The following is a 26,161-nucleotide window of genomic DNA, read 5'->3' as shown; positions in this document are numbered from 1 at the left end:
GGGCACTGGGCGCATTGCGCAAGCCATATCCCCATAAAAAAGAAAAAAAGGAAAGTTGTGCCCTCTCCATTGTCACACTATGTCCATTTTCTATTTTTATGGTGGGCACAGAGGACTAGGAGAGAGCGAGGTCCAGCAGGTAAGTGATTAGGGTGGTGTGGTTGGGGGGAAGGGTGTGTGATGGCTTGGGGAGCGTTGGAAGGCAACAACGAAGGGACTCCCGGTTTCCTACCACAATCAAGATAGCAGCACCTGGGGAAGGGCCTCATATGGCTGGAAAAATGTTGTCGGTACACTGTGTTCTCTCCTGCATTTCCAACCACCTGATTGGCTGAACGTCCCCTTCCTTGAGTGCAAATTAGTAACCTGTAAGAGATCAATGTCAGTGGAATGACTTAGCTGGAAAGCAGATTGATAAAGGTAAAGGAGAAGTATCATTGAGAAAAGTAGAAATCAGAGTAGAGTACTCTCCTTGAGTACTTTAGAAAGGAAGCCTACATATATAACGGAAATTAGAACAAAGACAGAAGTGAAGTTTAAGGATGGAATTATCGGTAGCATGCTTAAAGTCAGATGGGAAAGAAGCAGCCAGTAAGTAATTTGAAAAAAAAGGGACTTTACGAAAGGGATAAGAAGAGATGGGATAGGTTAAGTGGGGCAAGTGGCAGAGTGAGCATTAACCAAATAACCGGTAATATTTGTATCTGAAAGAAGTTTAAAAGAAGCCACAGAAAAAGAAGCAGGAAAAGAGAAATCAATTTTGGAGAGGAGAAAGAGGAGCGAAGAAGAGAAACTTTAGATGTAAGATAGTTAGCCAAGTTAGTGGAGAAAGGAGCAGGGGAAGGGGGAGACAAGAAACAGATGAAAGAGTGAAGAGCGAGAGATCAGATTAGAATAATACTCTTTAGTCAGAAAGTATGAAGTGAGGAATGAGAAGCAAGGTGAGGACAGAATGTTTCTACCACCGTTCAGTATGACGCAATGAGGAACAAAGTGTCTAGCAAAGGATTAAGCCATATCTGGGGAGGCTTGCATGAAAGTGAAAAAATAGTGGAGATTAATAGAAAGGATTAAGTGCAGAAGAGAGAGTATAGTTAAGAAAAAAGTAGCACAACCAGCTGATAATTGGGAAGAAATTGTTTAGAGAAGGGAGAAAAGAAAGAAGGGAGGAGAAAAAAAAAGGAGGGATCAGAGGCTGATGGAACAGGGCAGAAGACAAAGTCCAAAGAACCAGAAACCTGAGATGGGATGGGGAGGGATATGAAAGTGATAAGACTCAAGCCTTATCCAAGCTCAAGTTTCAAATAATGGTTATATTAAATTCAAAAATAATGTACAAATTAAAAACATAAAAGCAGCTCACAAGGACAGAGTTGCTCGTTTAGCAATTGTAGAATGTATCCACTGTAAATGGGCCAAAACATCTATAAGCCAAAACCGGCATCGGTTCTAACCTAGTAAAAACATTTTCAAATTGCTTGAGGAGTGCAAAATGCTTAAAAACACAATTATGTAGCCTGGTTCATTATTTATTAGACTTGAATTTATATATTTTTTAATTTATTTACAGGAAATGAGACAATCGTGATGAGTAGAGCAGTCCGGTTGCCTTACATAGTTATGATATAATAGTTATATCAGCTGGTGGAGAAGGAGCTAGAAATAAACAGTAAAATGTGGCAGAACAAACGTGACATTAAATACATATTTGGAGAATCATTGGTTAAAGAATACTGCACAAGTGGTGGAGACCCGCACTACTAAGGCACGTTAAGATAACACTACGTATGGGACTAAATTGTCCCTTTTCACATCTCTAAAAATGTTGCAGATCATTGCTATGAATCGACTAGTCCTGGAAGCCTGCGATGCATCGCAACGAGTAAAATTTGTCATTGCACTAACGCTCCAGAGTCCCACTCAGTCCACCTTCAGTGTCTCGAATCCGGTTTCAGAGCATTGTAGCACACCCTTTCTACTTCTTGATATTGCGGTTCTCGCTCCAATATTCCTGCGCTCCATTACGCTTTCCTCATTCACCAAATCTTCCCGACAGCGGTGCATCTCAGAAAGGCCAGCAAGTCTGCCTTATGCTCCACCAGATTCCATAATTTGTCATCAACTAGTGAGCATGCAGGGTATTTGCTTGAGTACTGAAAAGGTTTCCCAAATCTCACTTGCTTGACCATCTTGCAACCTGTTGCTGGACATAGTATGGTCCATAAGCAACAGCTTGAGGTCTTGTGTTGATGGTCTGGTAGGGGTCTAAGCAGGCATCTGCTTATATTTTCCATTAAAAGCAGTTTGCGTACCACCTTCGGGCAACCTTAGGATAGCCAGCCCCACAGTTTGAAGAGCACTGCTCTAGAGTTTCCTCCTGGGAGAGACGGCACTTCATAAGGGCAATCATGAAGCAGTCACTCCAGGAACGTCCATAATTTCTGGGGGTAGACAGGTGAATCCATGGAAGCACGAGGCAACAAAGGGTGGCTACTTTAGGACCTATACAAAAGTAACTTTTTAACCTCATTAATATGAAATATTGTCAAAGAATATACAAGAAATGTGAATTAATGGAAGCAGTGTATGTGCCATTTGCACATGGCAACAAACCCCAACACTCTTTCGAGAAAGCCACAGGCATCGGTTACATCCCCCAAATCCTTGAATTAAATTGTGTGCCATTTCACCTTTATTATATCAGGATTCTATCATCCTGGCACCAGATGGGACCCAGAGGGACCCTTCGGTAACCTGCATGCTGCTGATTATGGTCTATAACTCTGAAAGTATACTACCGCTTGTACACAAGACATCCTTGATGTATACCTGAAACGGCTACAGTGACCACATAAACACAACAGTGCATTCTGATTATCATCTTATAACCTTCGCTCAAACCATGGAGCGGCTATGTTCAGGCAGAGGCGTAGACATATTTAGCCTAAATATGAGAACCACTCTCAATCCAGACTCCAACTCCTGCGAAGTGTGCGCTATCAAACTCCCACTTCATAACTCACAGACTTGGACCATCTACCTCATTTACAGGTTCCCGGGCACGCTGGGCACATTTGATGAGGATATCAACTGCCTATTATCCACCAACCTTAAAACTTCCACGCAATTACTTATTCTGGGAGACTTTAACCTAGGCTACAACGACCCCTTAGACAAACATGCCTCCAATGTGGCCAATACCCTCACGGAATTGGGACTAAACCAAAAAATTGTGGAACCCACCCACAACAGAGGGAGAACCCTCGACTGGGTAGCAGATTATAACTGCTCTGCAATCATAACCTCCATTTCCCCACCATTATGGACAGACCACTACCTGGTCACCTTTGACTTAGCCACCATCAGGCCACTTCTACATGTAGCCAATATGGCCCCTTCATGCCTGACTAGGAACAAAAAGAGTATCACTAAAGACAACGTGATCCCTGCCATTCTACCCACCCTGAACCAACTAAATGAACACCTTAATCCAGAGCTACTTGTGTAAGAGTATAACAAAATCTTACGTCCTACACTTGACAACATAGCCCCCCTCAAACTCAGACCCAGTAAACCAAAAAACCACCTCAATAAATGGTTCACCCCTGAACTAAAAGACCTCTGCCAACTCAAAAGAAGTTGCGAATTGTCCTGGAGAATCTCACCCATAGAAGAGCATAAAAACAAACTTACCGAAATCTCCTCACATTATAAAAAAAAAATTGTCCTGGCCAAACGGAACTCTTATAATAAGCGCATAACCACGGCCAACTCAAGCATGAGGGAGCTGTTCTCAATTCTAAAAGAACTAGAGTCGCCCACTCCCATTCCTGATATATGTACAAAAGACAAAGCTTGGTGCACGGAGATACAACAAGCTCTGACCAACAAAGTCACCATGCTACAAAAGAAAATTGCGGCCAAGAAAGCTTCCCTCAATCAACCACCTATACTCAACACCAACCCATCTCCACCAGAACAAAATACAACCAACCAATTCAGATTCACCAAAACCTCTATTCTGAAAGTGGAAAAAACAATCCCATCTCTCAAGCCCTCCAATTGTCAAGGTGACCTGTGCCTCGCACAACTCATAAAAGATGCTGCCAGAGAACCCTCGCCCTTCATATCCAAGCTTGTGAATGCCTCATTCACCACAGTCATTGTGCCATCCAACCTAAAACAATCATGAGTACTGCCTCCATTAAAAAAAAACCAATCCCTCGACCCCCTCATCCTCACCAACTACAGCCCCACAACAGTCCCCTTTCTGCTAAAAATCTTGGACAAGATAGCATACACCAAAATACAAACATTCCTAGAACATAAGCTCCTAGGATCAAGGCAGTCCAGGTACACACAACATGGAACCGAGACTGCGCTCATCAACTTGACGGCCCAAATTGATGAGTTAAGAGACAAAGGTCAAACAGCACTCCTTCTACTTTTGGATCTCTCGGCCGCCTTCAACCTTGTAGACCACAAAGTTCTCTGGAATCACCTTAACTCTGCAGCTCACTTTTCCAAAGATGCCATACTATGGGTCGAATCTTTCCTGAATCAAAAGGACCATGAGTGTGTGTTCTCCCCCTCAGATGCAGCGGACCCTATCCCCATCCTGTGCGGTGTTCCTCAAGGCTCCTGCATATCTCCAACACTATACAACATATTTACCAAGCCCCTTTTTGATGATCTGGACCTTCTTGGTATCACCTACACTAACTATGCAGATGATACCCAGATTCCACTCCCACTTTCCGGTGATTACAACAGGGATTTAGCCTTGGTAAATAGGGTGTATCTCATCATCCAGGCATGGATGGCTACTCATGATCTATGTCTGAATGATGATAAAACAGAGCTAATCATTCTAGGTACACACTCCACCCTCAAAAAACTAGGCCAGAAATATCATACCTTTGAAATCGATGGAAACACCATCAATGTTGCCAAGGAAGTGAAGACTCTTGGCTTCTACCTAGATGCCACCCTCTCCTTCAACAAACAGGTAAATTCTCTGGCCTCAGCCACAGCTTGTACATGTAAGCTTATGTCAAGACTTGATGGTCGTGTAGCCGATGGGACCTCCGTCCCCAAGTACCACTCGGGCAGATAGGAAAGGTACTACACCGAGCGATCTTTGAGGTCACAGGTGGTGATCTTCGTCAGTCGCAACAAGGAATGCCTGTAGATGCCGGAAGGTGCCCCTGATGACCGCTGTAAGGAAAACACGTGATTAGGTCAAAACAAAGAACCCCAAGTTTGCAGGTGACTATAATAAATCTGGAACAAGGCTTACCCTGCGAAGTTGGTCAGGACTTAATAAAGGAAATGTGTCAGAAGCAGCCAGCAAGGATGACGGGATGGATTAAATCACCACCTGACGTGGAAGACAGGAACGTAGATCAATCAGAGTGGTCCAAGAACATAGTTCATGACAAGGGATAATCCGATAGCAATCCAGGGACAGAAAAATGGTCAGATCCAGTAGAGGCAAAGTTCCAAAACAACTATACCGAGAGGGAAAAGCCAAATCAGAGTCCAAAGTTCAATCCGAGGTCCAGTAGCACATTTAGTTCGAAATCCGTAGTACGCCCAACAGGATCAGCTGTGAAGCGTCGAAGGTAGTCAGCGCGTCCCTTTTAAACGCTGACCGGTGATCACATGACTCCGTCAACCGTCACGTGATCGAGCGTGTTGAGGAGGAGCTTTTAGTTGCCGGTAACGGAGACGCTGTAGAATGCTCGTAGCGCGTCTCCATGGCAACTGCCATCGATTGAATGGAAACCAGTGTTGAGATGGCAAAACTCTGCGTCGTTGACCTTGTCCCAATCCTTGCTGGCAAGTCTTCAGGGGAGAGTGCGTTTTGTGAGGTGTGTTCAATATACATCGGGGCGTGACAGAGCCCCCCCACAAAGGCCCACGACCCCGTGGGCTGGAAGGGTTCTCCCGATGGAACCTAGACACCAATAACGGGGCATGGACATCAGAGGACGGGACCCAGGACCTCTCCTCAGGACCGTAACCCAACCAGTCTACCAAATACTGTAACTTTCCCCCGACTATCCGGGATCCCAGAATAGAGCTCACTTCATAATCCTCCTGAGAAACCACAGGCACAGGGCCAGGGGCAGAAGAAATGCGTGTATCAACAGTACAAGGTTTAAGGAGAGAAGTGTGAAAAACGGGGTGTAACTTCCAAGAAGTGGGGACGACTAGCCTATAGACCACCGGGTTCAGAACTTTAGAAACTTTATACGGGCCGACGAAACGGGGCAGCAGTTTACGACACCCCGGTATGTGGAGATGCCGTGTAGACAACCAAACCCGTTCGCCTGGTTTATATGACGGGGCCTCTTTTCTTTTTTTGTTAGCGGCAGCACTCATAGACGCCTGGGCCTCTTGGAGATGGACAAGGGTTTGTGCATGAACGGATGCGAGATCTCTGACACAATCATTTGCCGCAGGGGTACTGATACTTGATACAGGGACATTGACAGGATTCAAGTCAGGAAAGGGCAAAGTACGAGGATGTTGGCCATAGAGTGAAAAAAACGGAGAAAAACCCGTGGCCGAATGCAGGGCGTTGTTGTAGGCAAATTCTGCAAAGTGAAGAGAGTCTAACCAGGTGTTCTGGAATTGCAAAGTTAGACACCTCAAATACTGCTCCAGGACCTGGTTCACTCTCTCAGTTTGCCCATCGCTTTCGGGATGATATGCCGATGAAAAACGAGCATCTATACCTAGCAGTTTGGTAAGGGCCAACCAGAAGCGTGAGGTGAATTGGGATCCCCTGTCTGATACAATGACGTTCGGTAACCCAAACAGACAAAAAACTGATTCAAAAAACATACGAGCTAATGAGGGAGCAGTAGGAATGCCTTTACATGGTAGGAAACGGGCCATTTTTGTATATGAATCTACAACCACCCAAAGTGTGTCATAGCCTCGTACTCGTGGTAGGTCAGTTATCAGGTCCATGGATACTGTATGCCATGGTTTCGGGGGTATGGGCAAAGGATGTAACAACCCTAACGGACGACCTTTCCGGGTCTTGCATTGTGCACATATAGAACAGGTGTTGACGTATGTCTCCACATCTCGTCGCATCGATGGCCACCAACACCAGCGTTTCAACAAGTCTAGAGTACGTCGCTGACCTGGATGACCATTGATAGGAGCATTATGTGACCATTCTAAGGCTTGGTTACGGGAGTCATTGGTAGGGAGAAACAATTTTCCTTGAACGAAAGGCAATCCATCCTGCATAACGGTATCCCAATCATCCAATACTTGAGGATGTTGTATAACCCATTGGCGTATGTCCTTTAACATAGGAGTAGATGGAGTACAGATACAAACAACATGGCCTTTCCCTAGCAGAGTATCAGGATATGAAGGGAGAGGTATCCCCCCAGGTGAACGGGACAAAGCATCAGCTTTACCATGAGACAAACCTGGTCTGTGTTTGACGATGAAATCGTATGCAGCAAAAAAGAGGTGCTAACGAACTTGCCTACTATTGACACATTTCAGGGATGCTAGATCTTGTAAATTTTTATGGTCTGTGTAGACGATAGTCTGATGTCTTGCTCCCAAAAGATGGTGTCTCCATACCAACAATGCGTCTCTAATGGCCAATAGTTCCTTTTCAGTGACCGTATAATGATTTTCAGTAGGTGTGAACTTCCTGGAATGATAGGCCACCGGGTGTAATGCTCCGGTAGTAGGACAAGGCTGGGATAGAACGGCCCCTAAAGCAAAGGAAGAAGCATCTGCTTCTACTATATACGGAAGCTCTGGGTCTGGGTGCTGCAGAACTGGGGCCGTGGTGAACGAGGTTTTAAGGGAGTCAAAAGCTGTTTGATGTGCATCAGTCCAGAGAAACGGTACTGACGGACTGGTCAGAGCAGTTAATGGTGCGACCATGGAGGAAAAGTTCGCAATGAATCTTCGATAAATGTTTGCGAACCCTAGGAAAGATTGCAGTTGTTTCAAATTAACAGGTACTGGCCAATTTGTGATAGCTTGAACTTTGGATTGATTCATTGTTAATCCCCCCGGTGAAAGATGAAAACCCAGAAACTCGACTTCAGCTGTATGAAACAGACATTTCTCGGGTTTAGCGTAAAGGGAATTCTTCTTAAGTCTTGTGAGTACTTCTCTAACATGAATGACATGTTCAGCTAATGTTTGAGAGAATATCAATATGTCGTCCAAATACACTACGACATAAACATCCAGAATATCACTGAATATATCATTTACCAGTCGTTGGAAAATGGCTGGGGCATTACAAAGGTCAAAAGGCATCACCAAGTATTCATAAAGTCCTTGGCGAGAACAGAATGCAGTCTTCCACTCATCTCCTGGCCGCATACGAACCAAATTATATGCTCCCCTGAGGTCCAACTTGGTATAGATGGAGGCATTGGTTAACTTGTCCAACAAGGTAGAGATGAGTGGAATAGGATAACGATTCTTAATGGTGATTGCATTCAGGCGTCTATAGTCTACACAGGGACGGAGATCGCCTTCTTTTTTAGGAACAAAGAAAATGGGACTGGCAACGGGTGATGAGGAAGGCCTGATGTGTCCTAACTGTAGTGCATGATGTATATATTCTTTAAGGGACGTTTCTTCAGATGGTGATAATGAATATAAGCGTCCCTTGGGGAGCGATGCCCCATCGATTAGTTCAATAGCACAATCATACGGTCTGTGAGGAGGCAGTATCTCCGCTGATGTTTTATCAAATACCGAATGAAAGTCATGATATTCTGGGGGTACCCCTGACAATGTGGCACCCACTGTATGAGCTGTTTCAAATGTACCGTTCTCCTCATCAGGAGCTAACTGTAGGGCCCCAAGTGCTCTTGCAGGATTAGTTGCTTCACCTTCCGATAGACAAAAATGTTGGCAAATATCCGATTCAAAAGAAACTAGTCCTGTACCCCAGTCTATGAGGGGATTATGTTTTTTCAGCCAGGGAAGGCCTAGGATTATTCCAAACTGTGGTGTGGATATCAAATCAAAAGACAATTGTTCCTTATGGTTTCCCTGAATTACTACGTCCATCTGGGCGGTTTGTTGTTTAATTGGACCTGAAGCGAGAGAGGAACCGTCCACTGTTTGAACTGGTTCGGGATGTGCCTTGGTTATTAAAGGAAGGTTCAATGTTTTGGCCAAGGGTATATCAATAAAACAACCAGTGGCCCCTGAATCAATTACTATATGTACTGTGTGTGAACACTCCCCATCAGGCTGAAGAACTGCCTGAACGACCACTGGTCTTATTGGGCCAAAAGTAGGAACTCTGGGGTTAGGAATCAAGCTCGTCTTGTCCCCCATATTCAAGGACGAGCTTTCTGAAAACCCGAGGACTTGTTTTTTGGGCGTCTTGGGCATTCTTTGACAAAATGACCACTGAGTCCACAGTAGAAGCATGCATTGTCGGTTCTCCGACGCTCCCTTTCGGTCTGAGTGATGGGACTTCGTAGACCACCTATTTGCATGGGTTCACTTGTACCATCCGGTGGAGAAGGTAAGGATTTGCCTGAGAAGCCAGATTCCGCCCGACGTTCAGTCTTTCGAGCGTCTACTTGAAGAACTAAATCTACTAGTTCAGGATATGCATCAGGAAGGGAAGGTATTACAGAAAGGGCGTCCTTCATAGAGTTACACAAACCTTTGTAAAATACTACAGCTTTCTTATTTTCGGGCCATGCAGTCTCAGCTGATAGTTGGTTAAAGCGTGTGATGTATTCTATTAAGGTTTGTCTGCCCTGAGATAAATCCAAGAGCTCCAGATCCCGGGACTGGGCTTTGTACCTGGTGTCAAATACTTTGGCCAATTCACTTACCAAAAGATCAGAATCATAAAGGGCTGGATGGTTATTCTCAAGAAAAGGATTAGCCCAGGTAGCTGCAACCCCGGTCAAATGGGATAACAAAAAGGCTGCCTTTGTAGTGGAATCATGGAACACTAATGGTCGGCAAAGAAAATGAAGTTTGCACTGATTAATGAAAGTGCGATACTTTCTAGGATCACCCTGAAATTTCTCTGGAGGTGCCAATGGAAACTGTGTAGGTAACACCACAGGAGTAGGTGGGGTAGCAGGTATAGTGGGAACTTGTGGGGGTGTTGCCTGATCCCCAAATTCAGCATCTGCCGGTAGAGGGTTGCGGGTACTTTGGATATTGTCTAAACGATGATGTATCGCGGTAGTAGCAGCCGCTACTTCGGTTCTAAGGGATGCAAGAGCTTGCATTAAAGCAGCCACAGGGTCCCCGGCAGTAGGTTCCATCGTCTGAACGACCAGAAAAAGGCTTCACAGTCTGTCAAGACTTGATGGTCGTGTAGCCGATGGGACCTCCGTCCCCAAGTACCACTCGGGCAGATAGGAAAGGTACTGCACCGAGCGATCTTTGAGGCCACAGGTGGTGATCTTCGTCAGTCGCAACAAGGAATGCCTGTAGATGCCGGAAGGTGCCCCTGATGACCGCTGTAAGGAAAACACGTGATTAGGTCAAAACAAAGAACCCCAAGTTTGCAGGTGACTATAATAAATCTGGAACAAGGCTTACCCTGCGAAGTTGGTCAGGACTTAATAAAGGAAATGTGTCAGAAGCAGCCAGCAAGGATGACGGGATGGATTAAATCACCACCTGACGTGGAAGACAGGAACGTAGATCAATCAGAGTGGTCCAAGAACATAGTTCATGACAAGGGATAATCCGATAGCAATCCAGGGACAGAACAATGGTCAGATCCAGTAGAGGCAAAGTTCCAAAACAACTATACCGAGAGGGAAAAGCCAAATCAGAGTCCAAAGTTCAATCCGAGGTCCAGTAGCACATTTAGTTCGAAATCCATAGTACGCCCAACAGGATCAGCTGTGAAGCGTCGAAGGTAGTCAGCGCGTCCCTTTTAAACGCTGACCGGTGATCACATGACTCCGTCAACCGTCACGTGATCGAGCGTGTTGAGGAGGAGCTTTTAGTTGCCGGTAACGGAGACGCTGTAGAATGCTCGTAGCGCGTCTCCATGGCAACTGCCATCGATTGAATGGAAACCAGTGTTGAGATGGCAAAACTCTGCGTCGTTGACCTTGTCCCAATCCTTGCTGGCAAGTCTTCAGGGGAGAGTGCGTTTTGTGAGGTGTGTTCAATATACATCGGGGCGTGACAGCTTATCAGAGCTGGTAAACACTTCATCTCTGATAACAACTGTTTGATCCTAGCGAGAGCCCTCACCTTATCCAGACTCTATTATTGTAATGCCCTATATATTGGGGCTAATAAATCCATCCCACATAGAATACAAATTTTACAAAACAATGCCCTGAGAGCAGCTCTTGGCATCCCCAAACGAACCCACATCTCTAAGAGAAGGCGTAATAACAACTGGCTGTCGACCAAAGACAAAATCTTACTGAAAGTTGCCTCCCTCACTCACAAAGCCATGAACAACGCCGCGCCTCCTTATCTCTCGTATAGATTCATAGAAAGAAGATCATCCAGACCTTCCAGAAGCACCTATGCCAATATGCTTAGGATTCCGAGATTTAAATTGCCCAAGGCCGGAGGTGCTAGCTTCCCCATCCAGGCAGCCCAAGTATGGAATTCACTGCCCCAAACTATACGCGCGGAGAAATCCTACCTTAAATTCAGAACCAACTACATCAATCACTTGAAGCAATCGATCAACTAATCAGCAACCCCTGCCATCCTCTTGCCTCTATTACAGATAGTATACTATAAATCGCCTTGTACTGTTCTGCCTGATGCTACACCACCGGCAAGCATTATTTAACATCATATCCTGTATATAACCTATTGTATATTACTGTATAATACCTGTATATAATGTACTGAATTGCGGCCTATCCTGTCTATAGTATTTTCATCATGTAGAATGTATCTTGTAACCTTTCTAACCATTGTAAGCTTAGCATACCCTTTACTGTTGCGCCCTCTTACCCTCGGGTCTGGTGCGCATTACAAATGAATACAAACAAACAAACAGGGTAGGTCCTGAGCGGGCAAGGCCCACCCATAATTTGTAAATGCCCACTCAGCAGCGTTTTTGGGGCTTTTACTGATCGTAATGTCACTGGAGTGGGCCCAACTACATTAGCGTCAGGCCCTCCTTTTTAGACAATCCGGACTACGCATCTGTGTTCAGGTGATGTAGCAGCCCTGGCACACTAATAACATGGGTGTGCCTCGCAGAGCTGCCCTTTTAAGACCTGTGCTGCTGGAGTTCCGTCTTCTTGCTACATTGCTTTTCCGAACGTTTTGCTAATTTGTATGTTGGCTTTAGTAGACCTACCTGGTCCAGTGTCTTCCCACTGGGGGTGTGGCCAGTACCCAATTTCCCATTCTTCCCTGTTGCTCTACCAACTTGTTTCCAGTGTAGTGGTGTCCTTATGAGCGAACTGAGGCGGGCATTCAATTGAAAGGGGAGGATAAATGAAGGCAGGAAGGTCAAGGCAGTGTGGGTTGTTGGAAAATGCAGCCAAACACAGAGCATCACCTAGAGATTCCGAGAGAAGGAACATTCAGACTATTTTGGGTATTTAAGTATCAATGTGTGCAACTGAGCAAATCCAAGTTCAGACCCTGAATCCTGGGAAGTGTAGTCAAAGCCATAAATAACTCAAGACAGGTTGAGATGAATTATAGCCCGACATATTCGAGGAAATGGATTGAGAGAGTCAACAAGAGGCCTCGTTACAAGTTCGCCGGAATAACCCCCAAACGAATAATCGTTATTGCCACTTGGTCCGGCGGAATTTCTGCCAGATTACAAGTGGTGGTGGTGGTGTATTTCCCCCATTTAATTTGAGTCCACTGGACTTAATGCAGCTTTTCTGGCAGAATTGCTGTGGCAGAATTTTCCTTGAGGCAAAACCCGCACTCCAGACCTTTAATTTTGCGTAGTGGTAAAGTTGGCGGTAACAGAGTTACGGCAAACTTTACCACTTACCGCCAAACTCGTAATGCGGCAGTTCATGAACCTTAACACGATTCTGACAATATTAAAGAAATTACATTCTAAAAACAAAAAGGTTGCAAATACAAAATCGAAGGCAGCTTGTCTATCGTGATCTTCATTTATTATCCCTCCAACCATATTTTTTACAGCCATGGCCAGTGCACTCTTCTGCTATTAGGCGTACCTACTGTCATTACATAAAATTTCCATAAGTGCGATTATTTTTATTCTAGTCTTGCCAGTTACATTTCCACTGCAGGTCCAATCCCCCTGCAACACTACTCCAGTCACCATCTATTGTCAAATCACTTCTAATGTGCGGGTGACAGATATTAACTAGTATGTGGTGTGTATATGCTGCACTTCTATTTCGCAAAAACTCTCGTATACCTGCAGAGTTTAACCCTTTGTCTGCCCATGGGAAATACATGTACATCCATAAAACATGGTCATCCTGTTTGGCCCTGTAGAAGTATACACACAGATCACAAATGGGGGTTTGGGGAGGGCAGGGTGTGGGTAGCCAGTCAAGCTGTGTGCACCCCCTCCTAACAACCCAAGCCCCACTCTCTGCCAGCAAAACATGTTTTTGGCTGTGACAATCAGGGCTCTTGATGGGTTATGCAGTAAAAGTGTTAAGATCTGCCTGGCAGTGGACTACGACCGGTTCGACAGTCCTAAAAATGGTCCTAAAATTGCATTACAATATTATATGCAACAAGAAAATCATCAGGTTGAAAGCAAGCTTAGATTAATATTGGTTTGGTATTTATCCTGTTTTGCAATGTTAACAATATTAACAGATCGACACATGTATACAGAACTGTCAAGGTCAACATAAGGTGCAAAAAACATTAAGTACATTTTCTCACCTTTTCGGAAGAAGAGATTTTCAATAACGTGTCCACCTGGTACAAAGCTGTCCCACATTCTTGCCTTGAGCCAATGGTTAAACGACAACTCCCTGTGTCGTCATTCAACAAAAATTCAACATCGTTCCACATGTTGAAGTCAATTCTTTCTACAAACTGAAGAGAACAGACTCGATTCACAAGCATTGCAGTCAATTTGTGGATTATAGAGCAGCAAGTGATGGGAATCTAGCTAACATAATGCAATCCACCACATTTGAAAGAATAGCGATTCCATTAATGTGTCGTAAAGTTTATAGCACGGCTCATATTCATCCCTTGCACAGTCATTTAAAAATATTGTCCCATTCCAACATTGCTGATTAACATTATTTTAACTCCTTGCCCGTAATACTGGTTTTTACAGCACTTTTCTGACACACCTCCATCCTTAATTCAGCACTTTCTCCACCATCCCATTCCTATGTCATTCAGTCCTGGTCTGTGTTTTATGTTTCCACCTTCCCATGCAACATCTGGTCTTCAAATCACATTCTTTCACCCCATTGTAAAGGGCCCATGTCCTCTGTGCTGTTATCAATTGTAAATTCTGTGCTTGTGCCAAAAGTGCATCGCTTTCCCTGTCATTTTGCCGACAGCAATTAGTTTTTATTCCAATTTTCTTTTTTATGTCAGGAGGTCCCCCTCTACGTACAGCCCTCCAATTCATTAGTAGACCTATATCCCAAAGCCCTTCTCACCCCATTTTTACCCTTTAACCCACACAATCCTATATTTTGTGTATACATTTCAAAGTAATTACTTCATAGTAAATCACCACAAAGTAATTACTGTCGATGGAAACGCGATACCATAATAATAAATCTGGCTCCTTTTTATGTCAATTTTGACATTTAAAATGTAAATTGTAGTTCTTAGCTCTGATTAAAGCCCATTTTCCATTGACGGCTGTGTGGTTGGTATCCCGGAAGGATACAGAGCGATTCAAAATAACAAAAATACTTTCATTAAAAACTTAAATGTCAGGATGGTGTAAGGCCTAACTGGCCGTAAGTGAAGGTGGGATTTCCCTACCCAATGAATCTAAGGATAGTTTAACTTAAAGGTCTTGTCTGTGTCCACAACTTATGATGGCCCTCACAACCAACATCAAAACAATGTGTAGGGATGTCAAAAATAAATAAAGCAAGTGTTCTAAAAGTAAAGCTTGAATGGATGGTGTCCTCCCACGCATTCCTCATTTTTGATATACTCCGATATCCTGCTTGCAGCTCGGAACTTCCCAGCAGAGGGCGCCTCTGCCCTCCTTGAGTACGACGTGGACACTGGTATACATGGCACGCACTGCACCCGTTCCCTCAGTTCCGTTTCTCTGCGCAGCTGCTCGAAGCGGTTATTCGCCTTGGTGTGTTATTTACAAGTTAGTTACAAAAAAATGTCTACTCGTACCTCGAAAACGGGCTTCAAGAAATGTGCCGAGTGTTCGGGTAAGATAACAATAACAGATTCTCATGGAGCAGGTCTCTGGTGCCTGGGGGTGGGGGTGGGCCACAGGTCCAAGATTGTTGCTCGTGCCAGTCTATGACTGGAAAAGCAAAGGAGAGGAAGGGGAAACTTGCGTTTGGCAAACCACCCCAGAGTTAAAAGTTTTGTCCGAAAATAAGAGCCCAAGAGGGAGATCTCTGCACCGAATCAAGAGGCACAGTAGAATTTTGAAGCATTAGAGATCTCGCCGGTCCTCTTTGTCATCTTCGTGGAGATCAAAGAAAACATTGCTCCTGGTCGTCCTCTACCGATTGCTCGCCTGAAGGGAATCTGGTAAGATTTCCTAAAAGGAGGGCCAGTCAAGTGGAACTGGAAAAGTTCCGCTGGCAGATGTTAAAGGTGTTTGAGAAGGTGGCAAAGCCAGCCCCTTGGTTGAAGTCGCTAGAGAGTCCGACTCCATCACACGAAAAGCCGCCAAAACCACCGACGGCGCGCACAAGAGCCCAGACAGTAGGTTGAAGGCATCTTGTGCACCTGTAAAGGGATCCTCCTCCTCCGACCCATTCGTCAGGGTCGAAGGCGTCGAAGTAGAGTCTATCGATGCCGACACAGTCAGGGTCGAAGCCCTCGAGGCCTTTTGAAAGTCTATCCAAGGTTTTTAAACCTCAGGAAAAAAAAGACCATTTGAATCCATGGCCTCTATTTATGAGGATGGGGTGGAGGAAGAAAGCCCCATTTATAATTTTGGTATGCAAATCAGCACTCCTGATCTTCCAAAGGAGCTGATGGCACAAGAATCTAAAATGCAAGACCTTGTGGTCTAGACACCTCTCCAGGTTGGAACTCCTAATGGTTCAGGTCATGCTGATTTATCTAATAGATCAGTGATGGGGTGGATCTGTTGTATATGAACAGGACAACCTTATGGATATTTTGGACAGGGCACCTTCTAAGGACCCAGTCCTTCCCCACCATACAGCAGGGTTCTAGAGAACTGGAAAAATCCAGATCCCATACTTGCAGTTCACTAAGATTTCACATAAAAAATACAGACCATCAGTGGATCCAGAGTTTCTTTCGAAACATCAGAGTCCACAAAGCTTAGTTGTGCAAGCAGCTACTGCTGCTTCTAAGGGAGCAGCCTATCCCACAGTCCCTCCGGACAGGGAGGGTAAAAGACTTGATGCCATTGGAAAGAAAGTTTGTTCCGCAGGGAGTATGGCGCTAAAAGCAACAAATGCAACTTTTGCTATAGCAAAATTCACCTGCACTTTGTGGGAGGTGATAGCCATGGCATCCGAACACACTTACCCGAGTGTGAAGAAAGGGATGGTTTTAAGAGCATTATTCATGACGGTAAAGATGTTATGTGCCAATCATTGCAGTCAGGGCTAGGCACTGCAGATTGTATTAGCCTTTCTATGGCTGCTGGCACAGTGCTTAGACGATTTGCCTGGCTTCATAAATCAGGGTTTGCTTCTGATGTGCAATACAGATCATTGGATATGCCGTTTGTTTGGATCGAAAGCAGACGAAAGTCTTGAAAAGTTGCAGTCTAAGCCAGCAGCGCAATCTTTGAGTAATTCCATTAGGCAGCCCCAACAAGGTCGAACAGCTCTATCTTCTGCTCAGGGAACGAAAAATCGGTCATTTTGTTACTATTCCTCAATTAGCAGAGGAAGAGGTCAATTTGACCAAATGGGACAGAGAAGGCAACCTCAAGGTGCACAAAACCACTTTGAAAACGTGGAACATTCGACAGAGGTGGGAGGCAGGTTATCCCCAGCATCTGAAAGAATGGCAAAGTATTACAACAGATGCTTGGGCACTACACATTGTTGCCCATGGTTACTACCTCTCTTTTCTAAAGAGACCAGCAGACTGTCCCCCTTGAGACCAGTCCTTGAAAGTACCAGATCCGCTCCTTCAGGAAATTCAGAAACTGTTGAAGGGTGCAGTCAAACAGGTACCTGCAGCAGAGAGAAATCAAGGCTGGTACTCTCCTTATTTTATGTCCCGAAAAAGGACAGACGGTTGCGACGCACCTTGGACTCCAGACGTTTGAACAAGTTCCTCAGGAAGGACAAGTTCAAGATGGGCACTCTCTCGCAGATCCTACAGGCCCTTCAGCTCCAGGATTGGATGGGGTGGTTGCATCTTCAGGATGCTTATTTTCATATGCCAATCCCTCTCAAGCACAGAAAGTACAGTTCTCACTATCAGTTTCAAGTTCTGCCATTCAGACTGACCTCTGCCCGAGGGTTTTCACCAAGCTGACAGCGGTGGTAGCAGCGATTCTACGGAGGGGGGGCGATCACATCTACCCCTACCTGGACGATTGGCTGATCAGAGCCTGTTAACCCGAGCAGGCTCGAACATCTGGACAGCGCCTGTCATTCTCTACACAAGCTAGCCTTCTCCCTCAACTTCAAGAAGTCCCACATGACACCTTCCCAGAAGCTGCAATTCATTGAAGTAGTCCTCGACTCTTCCTCTGGAAAAGCTTTGCCACCCGAGGTGAGGTCTATCCACATATCGCAGATGGAGTGCCTCAAATCTTCTGGAGGTTGCTCGGTCTCATGGCAACCCTAAATATTTCTGGTGCAAAAGGCCCGTCTGAGAATGGGGTCTCTTCAGTGGGCCCTCAGGACTCAGTGGCCACAGTTCTCTGGCAGGATGCCCGATCTGGTACAGATGCCAAATAGGGTCACGCAGGAGCTCCTGTGGTGGTCCATCAAGGTGAATGTGTTGAGGGGGGAGGGACCAGAGATTACAATGGTTACAGACGCCTCCCTATCAGGTTGGGGAGGTCACACCAACGGTCAAACAATCAGCGGACACTGGTCTCTGTAGTCCAAACTGCATTTCAACCTTTTGGAGCCGAGAGCAATCAGACTAGCGTGGATGGCCTTCCTGCTTTCAGTACAAGGAAAGAGTGTCCCGATAATGACAGACCACACAGTGGCCATGCAGTACCTCAACAAGAGAGGGGATTTGGGGTCACTGCCTCTGTGCAGAGAGGCAATGCAGCTCTGGATTTTGGCAATGCAAGAAGGAATATCTTGGTCTGCAGTTCATCTAGGCAGAGAAGAAAACACAACGGTGGACGCTCTCAGCAGGCAGAGCACCGTCTCCCACGAGTGGGCGTTAGCTCAGGAAGTCCTTCAAAAGAACTTCACCCTTTGGGGAACCCCACAAGTGGATCTGTTCGCAACCAGTGTCAACAGGACGTGCAAACTGTTTTGCTCCAGGGAATTTCACCGAGAGGCGCTCTAGGGGAAGCGTTCGTAGTGGATTGGGAAGTTCCACTGATCCCCGTCATTCCCTATGTCCTCAGGAGGCTAACAAAATTTCGGAAATCTATGATCCTGATTTCCCCGGACTGCACCAGGAGGACGCAATACCCGGCACCTCTGGAAATGTCCATCACCCCTCCAATTCATCTTCCACAAAGGGAGGACCTTTTCGCGCTAATAAGGGGGTGGTGGGGTCACATTCTTCATTCAGAGATCAGGACCCTCAATCCTCTATGCACGCTTTCCGAGAGGTTGAGGTACAAAGATTGGGACCTTTCCGGAAGAGGTCATGGAGGTGTTGCTGTCGGCTAGGCCAGCAACAAATCTTTATACCGCTGCCGTTGAAACACGTTTTGCAGCTGGTGTAGAGATAAAGGAATTGCTACATTTACTTGTGACACACCATTAGTTTTGTTCTTTTCTACTACATTTAACCCATCGGGGGCTGCAGGTTGCTACAGCCAAGGGCTATCTAGCTGCGCTGTCCATTTTCAAGCACTCTCTGGAACAAGGTTCCTACTTCAAGGTTCCAATAGTCATCCAATTTCTGAAAGGGTTGGCCAACATCTTCTCACCAGTTCCTTTTATTGTTCCGTTCTGGGATCTGAACCTAGTTTTAAACTTCCTGATGGGTTTTCCATTGAGCAATTCAATTCTTGTCCACTTAGGATGTTGTCTTTGAAAACTAAGTCTTAACAGCCATTACCTCTGCTCGCAGAGTGAGCGAGCATAATGCCAAAAATAGTGTCAGAATTGCATATGACACAAAATAGTCCTACCGGCCTTCTACCCTCCTCCTCATCCATATACAGGAGTAGAGATTACACAGGGTTGACCCTAGAAGAGCCTTGAGCTTTTATATCAGCAGGGTTTTCTAAGATAAGAGTGGACAACCGACTATTTGTTGGCTATGCGGGCCACAGAATGGGACAAGCGGTCACTAAACAAACGCGGTCTCTATGGATCATACTAGGTATATCCAAATGTTAAAACCTGGCCGGGAAAGAGGTTACCGAACGTCTAAGGGCCTAATCGACCAGGGGTGTAGCCACTTTTTCAGCCATCCAGAGAGGCGCAGCACTACAAGACATCTGCAATGCTGCCACCTGGTCTTCTGTGCATATATTTGCAAAATATTACTGTTTAGATTCCCTTTCAGGCCGGGAATCCAGATTCAGAAAGGCTGCGTTACACAGCAAAAATCGAAGTTAAATAAAAATCAAACCCACCTCCTGCTGCACACTGCTATGGGAGAATATTGAAGATGAAGAATATGTGGAAGGAGACAATCCATGCGAAGAACAAATTACTTACCCCTGGTAATGTTCTTTCGACTGATGTTCCTCCCACAAATTCCTCATCCTACTCCCATCCTTCCCCGCTGTCAAGAAGGAGTTTCCGTGGTTTACAACTTCCTCTCCGTTAACGGTCAAGTATTCTCATCTCCCAGACTGCTGGGCTGGCGAGATGAAAAACACGAACTGAGGCGCGATGCGCGCCATATATACCAGCGTCGACATCATACTCTGGGAGAACTCGGGCTCTTGAGGGACAGGAGGTCAACGACAAAGCACAGTACCTCTGCTGAGAAATGTTTCCGAGCTGCAAGCAGGATATCGGAGTATATCAAAGATTAGGAATACGTGGGAGGAACATCCAGTCGAAAGAAAATTACAAGGGGTAAGTCATTTGTCTTCTGAGCTCTTTCAAGCTCAATCATCAGCTTCTCCTTAAATATCAAAATGTTCACCACAATGTTCAAGGCACCTTCCCTTAGTTTTAAGGTTATACTGTTCTGTACCTTTTCAAATGTCAGGATAACATTCCCCTAGTTCAACACAGTGTCCTGGCAGCAAGTCTAGGCATCCTCTTCCCCAAGTTAAATGTCAAAGGATGTCACAAAAAGATGTCTCTTGAAGCTTTGTCTTTGAACTCCATTCCAACTTTTCTTCACAGTTCAGGGCTCTCTTCGCCAAGCCTTTTATTCATCAATAGTAGTCTTCCTCTCGACACAATAGCAGATTGTCTTGTTCGCATATAGGGGTTCTTTGGTCTTGGCGCAGTTAGACCACACGGCCCACCCATTCCAGGTCAAACAACCAGGAATCTTGATTTTCCTTCCAATAATTTAAATATTCAATAAAGTGATTTCTCAAATGCATCTACAAAGACTCAGTTTCTCAGACTTGGAATTCAACTCTGCAGTTAAAGAGTTCTTCATTCACGTTTGGTTTTTTGTTTTCTTTCAGTACATGATGAAACATCAGCAGAATATTGGTTTGCTTTTTCATTCAGTTTGTTTTATAAGATTAGCAGATTTGCTATTGTTATTCAGTTCAGTATTCAATATTAACAGCTTTGTTAGTTTCATTCCATTTGGTATTCAATATTAGCAGTCTTCCACTCCTTCATTTAACTTCACCTTTCCACTTGCAATGCCAGTATTTATTCCCTCTGCACAGTTTGCAACCTGTGAAGCCCGCCCGGAGCTTCCAGGTCTCTGGGTAGCCTTCCCAGCACTCAACTGTTGTAAGCCTCTTCCTCAGACGGTTCTCTCTGGCCTCTGCTTCAGCGAGCCCTGCTCTCGTAGGTCCAGGAGTTCAGTCAGCGTTTATGAGCTCAGTGCCTCCGCGAGGCCGGATGCCATATTCCTGGCTTTTATCCTTTTGCTGCAACTTCAGGGGGAAGGCTTCTTTCATAAGGGAGGCTTCCCTTGGTTTGGGGATCTCTGCCGGCATTTCGTCTTGGGTTTCAACACGGCTGCCTCTGGATTTCATAATTCTCTCGATCCAAGTTACTTAGATCTCTGTATTCTTCCTGCATATCGTGGCGTTTTATACACCGGTATCCATCAATCAATGTTGCCCGACTGATTACGAAGCCATGCCTGACCTTGATACATTTCATGCATCATCTTCATCCCAGTATCTAAGTGGCAAATTTGAGTGGTGTTCATTACTCTTAGTTGTCTCTTCCTCGTCTCAGTACCAGAGTGGGGGGGTGGGCAGGAGGGGGGGGAAAGAGTGTCCCAAGAAGGGGAGTTGCCCTACAATAAAACCTTAAAGGGCCGAGGAGGGCTAGATTGGTTGACACCAGGATAAGGGGATACCATATCTCGTCTGAAGGCATGCCACTCTCAATCTCCAAAATCCTTCCACCTAGATAATCCTCCCTCGCTTGTCCACCCCCAGGGACAGAATCGAAAAGCAATGGCCTTGCCCCGGCCACCTGCATAGAGAATCCGAGGGAAGTAGGCGTGAGAATACCTGCAGCTTTCTCACACGGCAGATACAGAAACAAGCACTGGCAATACCAATAGATTAGGCTTTTGTGTAGTCGTGGCATACGCACGGTTTTGCTGTAATAGTACTTGCCATTAATAGTAGCAGCCACAAAATAATTAATATACATGGGCATGCAGTAGCAATGCTTGACAAAAGTTAATCTTATACCTAAACCCCAAGCCAAAACTGTTGGCTTTACCAATTATCTTTTTTAACAGACTTCACTGAAGGACACGCACGTTGCTTATAAATCAAGTGAATGAAGGCACACTTGGTTAAGAATTATTTTATACCAGTTGCGCATTTACAGTTCCGATAAAACAACTCTCTCAACACTGTTGAGATGACACTTCCAGGCACTTAGAGAAGATTTTGATGTTACTGCTTGATAAAGCTAGCTCAAGAAGATATCAGGAGGATGTGTTTTTGGCAGGACAAGAAGTGGGTCATAATGGCCATCTGGATGAGGATGGCCTGGGACAGTCACTGGGTGGGTAAATAAACACCTACAAGGCTTTGTGATTTATATGGCATTCATAACGCGCCTATACACAAGTCAAGGCGTGACGAGCCAAGGGAGGGGGGAACTGAGGGAAGACAGACAACTATCTTACTAGGCCAGGTGAACTTTGAGATCTCGGAAGTGCAGGGGGAGGGAGGAAAAGGGGAAAAAGTGCAGGGGGGAAAGGTGAACGGGCAGTGCAGTACATAGGATAACAGTAAAATAAATAAAGACAATGAATAAATAGTGTGGTCAGCAGGTGGCAAGTGCAGGGGTAAGTGCAGACATCAGGTGTCAAGTGCCGGTAGGGGGCTGTAAGGGTGAAGAAACAGTCTGAGTGCAAGGGTTGCCAGTGCAGGTGTGCAAATGGCGGGGAGGGGGACCCGAGATCAGAGGGTAGCCAGCTAACCAGTGCAGTTACAGTTTCAGACTAGGAGATCAGCAGGGGAGAGGTGGAGAGAAAGCAGAAGCAAAGATGAAGGTCTTGAGGTGCTTCGGAGCTGGAGATGGTTCTTCTCAAGTTTCAGAGAGGCAAGGAGGCTATTTCATAGGGAGGTCCAAGAAGAAGAAAGATCTACCACCAACTCGTTGCTTGGAGAAGCGACTGACCCTGAGGGAGTTAGAGGCGGATGAGCGAAGAGCTCGAGAAGAAAGATATTTGGGAAGAGAGAGTTGAAGGTATTGAGGCCCCAGAAAGCCTTGTGGACAATGCAGAGGGTTTTGAACTTAATCCTCGCCACCACTGGGAGCCAGTGCAGAGATTTCAGTCCTTGAGATATCCAATCCCTGGACTTGAGGCCAAGGACAAGCCTCACAACCCTGTTTTGGATGAGTTGCAGAGGGCAGAGAGTAGAGGCAGGCAGATTTAGAAGGAGGCTGTTGCAGTAGTCCAGCTCAGAGAGAACCAGAGCTCTGGAGACAGTGAGCTTCTGGGGGAAGGAGAGGAAAGGAAGAATACCTCAGAGGAGGTGCAGCTGGTACAAAAAAGGTAACAGGCGCCCCTCTCTCGAAAGAACAAGGCATGATAACCTGTTCAGTGGTTATTAACCACATTGAGAGTTCGCAGCCATTGCTTTTTGCTCACTGTACCATCACAGATGGGAAATATCCATTTGCCTATCAGTCTTTGTCCCGCCCACAAGGGCAGTCCAGCACCGAAATGCTATGGCAATTCCTCTCTGAACAAGAGTACCATCAGCAACCCCATACACGTGTTTCAGCCTTGTTGGGCATCATCAGTGAGGTGAAGCTGAGCCTCTCTAAGCACAGTGAGCAGGGAGTCCACGTCTGGTTGCCCCCAGGTAACCTAGGGTGACCAACCCCAAGTTCCTTTCAAAAATACAAAAAAGGTAGCAGGCGCCCCTCTCTCGAAAGAACAAGGCATGACAAAGACTGTGGGCGGGACAAAGACTGATATGCAGATGGATATTTCCCCATCTGTGAAGGTATAGTGAGCAAAAAGCAATGGCTGCAAACTCTCAATGTGGTTAATAACCACTGAACAGGTTATCATGCCTTGTTCTTTCGAGAGAGGGGCGCTTGCTACCTTTTTTGTATTTTTGAAAGGAACTTGGGGTTGGTCACCCTAGGTTACCTGGGGGCAACCAGACGTGGACTCCCTGCTCACTGTGCTTAGAGAGGCTCAGCTTCACCTCACTGATGATGCCCAACAAGGCTGAAACACGTGTATGGGGTTGCTGATGGTACTCTTGTTCAGAGAGGAATTGCCATAGCATTTCGGTGCTGGACTGCCCTTGTGGGCGGGACAAAGACTGATAGGCAAATGGATATTTCCCATCTGTGAAGGTACAGTGAGCAAAAAGCAATGGCTGCGAACTCTCAATGTGGTTAATAACCACTGAACAGGTTATCATGCCTTGTTCTTTTGAGAGAGGGGCGCCTGGTACCTTTTTTGTAGAGGTGCAGCTGGTAGTTTGACTTCTTAGAGACGTCAGCGATGTGGTATTGTTTATTTCTGTGCCCCTCCTCATATCCCATCTCTCTCCTAGTACTACTTCAATGCAATATTTTCAGTTTATCTGCACCCAGTAGCCAAAGCCAGAAACTACTAAAAAGGTAATTGGAGGTTACTATAATTGCTCAATTTGGCAAAGGAGGGAGGCAGGCCTAGATTTGATATCAACACTAAACTTTAGGAATTTCTAAATCATCAACTAGAAGAAGCAGGGTGCACATAGACTAGCAGACAATGTGTGAGAAAGCTGGAGTATCACACTAACTGCAATTCTGTTACATTAAAAAGATATTTAGATTTAAAAATTGTAATAAAACAATTATATTTTTGATGTTCTACGACTTTAGGTTTGCGGCTTAGTAATTCAAGGTAGAGAGTGAATTGTTACTTTTCTTAAAGAATTTTTAAAAAGCACATCAAAGGGCAAGGAGCACTGTGCATTGTGGGTCTTAACAATTGGAGGCTAGAATATCAGTGATGTAAGGTGTGCAACCAGGTCACGGAACTGAGAAGGAAAGCACCCCAACAGTATCAGAAACCCTTCCCCTCCACTCATAGTATTCACCCATTGTTTATGTTAATTTCGCTAGTTGACCCCCAATTTGTTTTGTAACCGATCTACACGCAATTGCTGCCACAAAGGCCATCACTGTTCTGGGCAACCAGTGTTATTGCCCCATATTACGTTTACTACTTGGTGTCCCGACTGTGTTCAGCTCCTGGGCATCCCATTGAAACTGATCATGCTCAGAGTTTGCGCTTAGTTTTTGCCTGTTGCATGTGTGCTCCCATCTGGGCTCCCCACTGTAATTTGCACCAATATCATGCCACTGCCCTCCTCACTGTGATTTGATCCTAAGTTATGCCCTTGCTCCGATATTGCTATTAAATTATGCCCACTACATATGTGTTACGCTCACCTGGTACCCACAGGGACGCCACCCAGCTGGGTTACTCGCTGGTATGCTTCTCAGCTTTGCCCTGATGTGGTGCGCGGGGAAGGTTCTGCCTGAAAATACAGGAGGACTGTGTTCAAGACTGACCGACTGGGGTAAGTATCCTCCCTCCACCCCCGTATGCTTTCAGTCCCTCTGGCGCCCTCTCCTCACCTTGTGGCAGAATTAGGCGTGCTCTCCGTCCTGCCTTCTTTGCAGGGGCGCGTTGTCTTTCATGGGCGAGTGCGGTCCAGTTACTTCACGGACGCCGGCCCGTTTGATATTGTTCAGGTAGGTCCTATTGCTGTTCTTTAGTTTTGTTGCCATCCTGCATGCCTTTCTTTGTTTAATATGGCTGAGGTATGCAGAGCTTCAGCGCGGCAAACTGGCTTGGTTGAGCCCCGCTGGTAAATGATGACGCATTAAGAGCGCTATGATGCGGTAAGTAAGCGCTATGTGCAGCGCTGCAAAGTCTTGCCTTTGCTAACCTGTGTTTTCCTTCCTTGTAGGTCGCAGTGTTCTTCAGCGCGAGTGGAATGTCCGGAGTGGTGCCAGCCTGAGAGGTGACCAGCCAGGTAAGCCTTTTGAGCAGTTCATAATTTGTAAATGTCTCTACAGCTTTCTTCAATGTTGCCTCTATCTTCCTCTTTCAGGTCGTTCTGTCCGGGAGGCGTGCAGATTCGAGGAAGCTGTTCTCAGTAGCTGCAAGTGTTTAAAGATGAAGACTGCAGGTAAGATGCTGCTGCTAATGATGTTCCTTTTGTCTCCTTGCAGGTTCTGCTTCTCCGAGGTTCGAGGGAATAGCTGGACAC

At 45.6% G+C, this 26,161-nt stretch overlaps 1 protein-coding gene across 2 annotated transcripts in view; it reads right to left on the bottom strand.

The window, feature by feature from the left end:
- Positions 1 to 26,161, bottom strand: part of KNTC1 (kinetochore associated 1) — a 2,501,313-nt gene that overhangs the window by 2,418,833 nt on the left and 56,319 nt on the right. For both annotated transcript variants that reach the window (XM_069619627.1, XM_069619628.1), the window contains exon 3: positions 13,873 to 14,028. In XM_069619627.1, the coding sequence (XP_069475728.1) occupies positions 13,873 to 14,004 (132 nt within the window). In that variant the 5' untranslated portion in view covers positions 14,005 to 14,028. The remainder of the gene's footprint in view (positions 1 to 13,872; positions 14,029 to 26,161) is intronic.

This window comes from Ambystoma mexicanum, chromosome 10, assembly GCF_040938575.1.
Source record: "Ambystoma mexicanum isolate Mex_15411 chromosome 10, UKY_AmexF1_1, whole genome shotgun sequence".
NCBI classification, from domain to species: Eukaryota; Metazoa; Chordata; class Amphibia; order Caudata; family Ambystomatidae; genus Ambystoma; species Ambystoma mexicanum.
This window is presented reverse-complemented; position numbering and strand designations above follow the sequence as displayed.